This window comes from Hordeum vulgare, chromosome 6H (assembly GCF_904849725.1).
Source record: "Hordeum vulgare subsp. vulgare chromosome 6H, MorexV3_pseudomolecules_assembly, whole genome shotgun sequence".
In the NCBI taxonomy this organism is placed as follows: domain Eukaryota; kingdom Viridiplantae; phylum Streptophyta; class Magnoliopsida; order Poales; family Poaceae; genus Hordeum; species Hordeum vulgare.
The window spans coordinates 151,954,175-151,959,676 of record NC_058523.1 but is presented as its reverse complement, the minus strand read 5'-3'; the positions used below and the strand labels follow the sequence as shown (position 1 = coordinate 151,959,676).

The following is a 5,502-nucleotide window of genomic DNA, read 5'->3' as shown; positions in this document are numbered from 1 at the left end:
TAGGAGTACCTGTGTGCATCATATATGTTCATGCTTGTGTTGCATGCATATGTAGTCCCGATTATGAGTATTATAAGTATGCCAAATTTAGGCGGTACTGTTGGAGATCTTTTTATTTGATAATGTAAAACAATGATTGCGAGATTGGTAGACGATCCATATTTTAAATTAGCAATCGGCACAAACTACCGATGGAATAAAAATGTCCGTAACAACATGCTAGTTACCGAGAAAATTGTTGGAAAAGGTTAATTTATCATTTCTCAAATAGAGTCCATAATCCATGATAAATATTAAATTAAAATATGATTAATAGGTGTCCTAAAAAAGTATAGTACCATGCATTTATTTCATATACTATTATAAATATGGGAATGAAGTATTATGTATCATATAGAGTGGATAAATATATATTTCTATGGAGTAAAGACGTTGCCTCGCATATGCGAGGGCCACCTTGGTAGTTTAAATAAAATAGAAAAATAACTTTAGAAATAATTATTTTATGGTTTTGAAAAGTAATTTTAATAATAGAATCCAATAAAAATCTTTGGGGCAAAGAATCTCTCCTAAATTAAGGAGTTGTAGTGCAAGTCCTAATTCAGGGGTCTTGAAGCTTTAAAAATAAATGAATCCCTTTTTTTGAAATAATCTTTTATTAAAAATAGTTCCTGGTCCTATACACATGACATTGATCATTGGGCAAGGGTTTGGGACCAAGGAAAGAAGGTTTTAGAAGGAATATAATTTTGATGAATTAAAACACAATCAAGCACACATGCAAGTTGCAATCAATCAGTCACCACAAGCATTCCAAAAAGTTTTAGTTGATTCCAACTCTTGTGAAACATAATTTGACAAAGTGGTACAAACTCAGGTTGTGACACGGGCGCCCATGTCCGAGTTCCACTGCTGGCCGCACCCAACACGCGCTACACCGTTCTCATCCCCCCCTCGAGCACGCCCGGACCCGACCTGAGGACCGCCACCCATACCTAGGAGAATGGGGAAGGAAGGGCCATGATCACGTGAGAGAAGGAAGGGGCAGAGCTTGCGGGGACTAGGCCAGTGGCGGCCGCAAACCCTAGCGTGGCGGCGGTTGGAAGGAGAGAAGGGAGATGGAAAGGTGAAATACGAGCTTGGGCCTTGGGTCACGCGAGGGCAGTGATCAGCGAGAATTACCGACTGAAAACCAGGTATACAATAAAACTAGACATGGTAAAAGAACAGGTGGTCCATGCAAGCACTCGCCCTTCTAGCGATTTTTTTAGTAGAGTACAATCGAAGTCGTTCACATACACGAGCATACACTCATCCCTATGAACGCACACACGCCCTACCCTTATGAGCATCTTCGAGAGATTAAGCCGGCACATCATCTTGAGATTGACGAAGTTGACACGGACGCCTTCGTAGTCGACGGAAATGTCTCCTCCCACTAAACGCACATCGTGGGAAGACCTGAAATAAATCCAGAAAAATGCAAGCACCAATGTCAAATCTGAGATTTGAACTCTAGTGGGCAAGGGATACTATAATCGTCCTAACCATCCAACCGCAATTTTTTTGAGCAGAGTACAATCGAAGTCGCTCACATACACGATCATACACTCACCCATATTAACGCACACACACACCCTATACCTGTGAGCACCTTCGAAAGACTAAGCCGACATATCATCTTGAGATTGACGAAATCGCCACATTCGCCTTTGTAGTCGATGGGAAACCCCTACTCCCACTAAACGCACATTGCCGGAAGATCTGAAATAAATTCTAGAAAATGCAAGCACCAATATCAAATTTGGAATTTGAACTCTTGTGAGTAAAGGATATCATAGTCCTTCTAACCATCCCACCACGCGTTGGTTTGGATTCAATTAGGAATTTACGGATTGGTTTGCTTTCTACCAATTCTAATGTGTTTTGATGTGTTTTGATTTTGCTTCTAGCGACTCTAATGTGTTTGACTCCCAACCCAACAGGCCAACCGCCAACACGGCTCTCACCGTAGCCTATCCGACCGGTCGCCTTTTAAGCCTTTCCTCACTCCTCCGTCCGGATCTCTTTCGCGACCCTGCCGTGCCGTTCCGGTAGCACCTACCCACCCACCCAGCCTCCCTCCGCCCCTCCTCGCCGCCGCCACCCGCAGGCCAAAAACCCTAGCCAAGCTCGCCGGAGCTACCGCGCGCACGCACGCACGCAGCGATGGAAGGTGTCGCCCGCAAGAGGGGCACGGCGGACGGCGCCAACGGCGCCACCCTGGGAGGGAAGCGCACGCGAGGTGAGTCGGGTGGAACCCTGCCCCTAAATCGTCCTCCCCGGCGGCTTCTTAAGGCCGCCCTGCTTGTTTAGTGCGGTGAAGCTTTCGGCTCAGCGCTCTCGGGAAATGCCGCTGAGTTGCTCTACTGCTAGGTTAGGGTTTCCGCGGGGGGGGGGGGGGGGGGGGGGGGGGGTGGGGTGGGGGGGGGGGCTGATAGGATCTGTAGCTTTCCATGGTTAAAGATGAGGGGGTATTCCGAAGCTCGCGTGCCTTAAGATATGTAGATTCGCCGCATGCTGGTTTGTTGGTGATCAGTAATTTTACCTGAGCACATGAATATTCGCGCATTAAATTGTTGCATTGCTCGATTGGAGCTGGCTACTACCTTTTCTTCTCTGGATTCTGCACATTAATACTTACCATGCCCTCGCTCCTTACTCAACAATTCGCCCGGAGTTTTGAGGAGGCTCTGGGTACTGGATTCTAGCTCAAGCTGAAAAGTTACTAGTAATCTATGCTTCGATTAATGCACTATATTGTACAATTAGTCAACAGCGTATTAATGTCCTTTTATGCATCACGATTAGTTAATCAACAGCTTATTAACTTGGCGCGCATAATTAATTTGATTCAACAGAATCGGAGTCATTTCAAACCGGTGTAGGAAGCAAATCGAAGCCATGCACCAAATTTTTCAGGTTATAGTCCAACTTAAAATGAACTCCACCTGGTAACATTTATTCTGCATACCTGTTATTCTGTTAAAACTTTACTTTTATCTATGAAAGAATGGTTGCTGCTAACAAATCATTTAAGCAAGATTGTGCGACAGGTTCTCCCTAATCCAAGCTTAAGAACTTCCACTGGAGTAAAAATGGAATGTGCACGGGTTGTGCAAAATCGCTTCTGAATATGTGAAAGTGCAAGAACAGTATAAGGACATGTAACTGCTTTTTCAGACGAACAACCAGCCAGTAATATCATCATAGAGCATTTACAGCCTCTTATCGAATTGAGAGAAAAGAGGACTGAATATATGAGTTGGACACCTGAAAGTCTGCCACATATATCCTTCTTGATATATACTATTTATTCTAACATTTGGTACATGCATGGATAGTTTTACTGTATGGTTTAAAATTATATGTCCATCAACAGTTGCCTGTTGAGTCATTGAAGCATCACATGCTTGTGATATTTAACCATGAGGCAGTAACAAAATTCGAACTTATGATCCAGAAGAGAGCCTTCCTGAAACAGACGCTCAACAAAGATCAGTATCTAAGTACTTTGATGAAGACATATAACAGAGAATGTCAAACTGTTCAATTTTTCTTTTGCCGAAACACACATGGATAGTTTCTTGTCCTCCAAACTGCCTGTTATTTGGTGATGCAGAATGAGCCAACACAAATAAATGATTATCATCAACAAACATTCAAAATGTAGATCGTTTTCACTGTATATCAGAACATCAGTCACTGTAGAACTTTTCTCCGGTCCATCTGGATTGTAGTCCACAATGTATACTTGGTTCAGTAAAGTTTGCCCTAGAATGTTTATTGTTATTCAGATGCTATCAACACTTGTAATCATATCCATGAGCCTTTTGGCTTATGAATTCTCGTGTCTGAATCCTCCTAGTCAACATCAGTTGTGCTTAAATGAATTGTTTTGCTAATTAAGTAACTTACCCACATATTATTCTCATTGTGCAGTACCGCTGGTTGCCCCTTTGGTGAGGGTTGCCATTTCCTCCATTACTTCCCTGGTGGCCACCAGGCTGTTGCAAAGATGAGCAACCTGGGTGGCCAATCATTTGCACATCCCCAAGGAAGAATGCCTGCAGGATCTGCTGTTCCAAATGGCCCCCCTACACCAACTGTCAAGACTAAATTGTGCAACAAGTATAACACTGCAGAGGGATGCAAGTGGGGTGACAAGTGCCACTTTGCACATGGCGAGAGGGAGCTCGGCAAGCACACGTTCATCAACAACTCCATGCCACCCCATATGGGACCAAGGCCCACCACTCACTTTGGACCTCCGGCAATGCCCAACCCTGGCATGTCCACCCCAGCAGGCTTTGGGGCTTCTTCCACAGCCAAGGTCAGCGTCGACGCATCCCTCGCAGGTGCCATCATCGGGCGAGGTGGAGTAAACACAAAGCAGATATCCCGAGTCACCGGGGCCAAGCTGGCCATCCGGGACCACGAATCAAACGAGGCCTTGAAAAACATTGAGCTCGAGGGCACGTTTGATCAGATCAACAACGCCAGCGCCATGCTAAGGGAGTTGATCTTCAGGATCAGCGGCGGCACCAACCCCAACGCCCCTCCCTCGGGTGAGAGCCTGGCCGGAGGGTCTCACCGCGGCGGCGGCGGTGGGCCAGGGAGCAACTTCAAGACCAAGCTGTGCGACAACTTCACGAAAGGATCGTGCACGTTTGGCGACAGATGCCACTTTGCCCACGGCGAAAGCGAGCTGCGCAAGTCGGCTGCCGCGTGAGGTTGATCTACCCACCTGACGTGATCTGTAGCGATTAGTCAGTGCAACTCTGAACCATTGAGGGCTGATGATTTATTTTCTGACTGTCCTTGGGATAATGCCATCGATTTTATGGATTTCATATCTGTCATTACTTGCTTTGAAGGTGCCTGTGTCAATTTTCCCGCACGTTTTTTTCAGCGTAATTGGACCACACTGAAGGAAGTTATTATTATGGCAGTAAAGGATTATTTTGCACTAGTATTATGCCAGCCAATGTTAATGACACTAGATAATCCGGTTAAAATTACAGATTTCTGATCCATCAGCTTATGCAATGTACTCCCTCCATCCATGAAAAGTATACATATAGACATTTTAGGACAAATTATAAAGTGGAGTAAAAATTATAAAGGTGTAAGCCACCATCTCTCTCATCTTTAATTACCCAACCCATAATGTGCTAAGTGCATGTAAAAATTAAGGAGACTATATGTAAAATGTTATTGGTCTTTATTATCATGTGATAAGAGAGAAGATTTTTTTCTATTTCAAAGTACATTAAAAAAAATGAAAATACGCTTTTTTGTGGATAAATTTTAAGACCAAATGTATACTCTTCACCGGACGAAGAGAGTAGTGTACAAAGTGGTCTCAAAATGCTTAGTAAATCGTTTGAGGCCGGTCCTAGATGACATTATTTCTCCTGCTCAAAGTGCATTTATTCCTGGGCTTATGATCACTGATAATGC

At 44.2% G+C, this 5,502-nt stretch overlaps 1 protein-coding gene across 2 annotated transcripts; it reads left to right on the top strand.

The window, feature by feature from the left end:
• Window positions 1–2,067: 2,067 nt before the first annotated feature.
• LOC123402389 (zinc finger CCCH domain-containing protein 14-like) lies at window positions 2,068–4,915 on the top strand. 2 transcript variants are annotated; one of them, XM_045096302.1, is made up of 3 exons: window positions 2,068–2,284; window positions 2,901–2,961; window positions 3,982–4,915. In XM_045096302.1, exons 1-3 carry the CDS (start codon window positions 2,209–2,211, stop codon window positions 4,769–4,771), a joined length of 927 nt encoding a protein of 308 aa, XP_044952237.1. In that variant the 5' UTR covers window positions 2,068–2,208; the 3' UTR covers window positions 4,772–4,915. The 2 variants fall into 2 exon arrangements, with proteins under 2 accessions (XP_044952237.1, XP_044952238.1); XM_045096303.1 differs by lacking the exon at window positions 2,901–2,961 and having other exon boundaries at window positions 2,109–2,284.
• The last annotated feature ends 587 nt before the right edge of the window (window positions 4,916–5,502 follow it).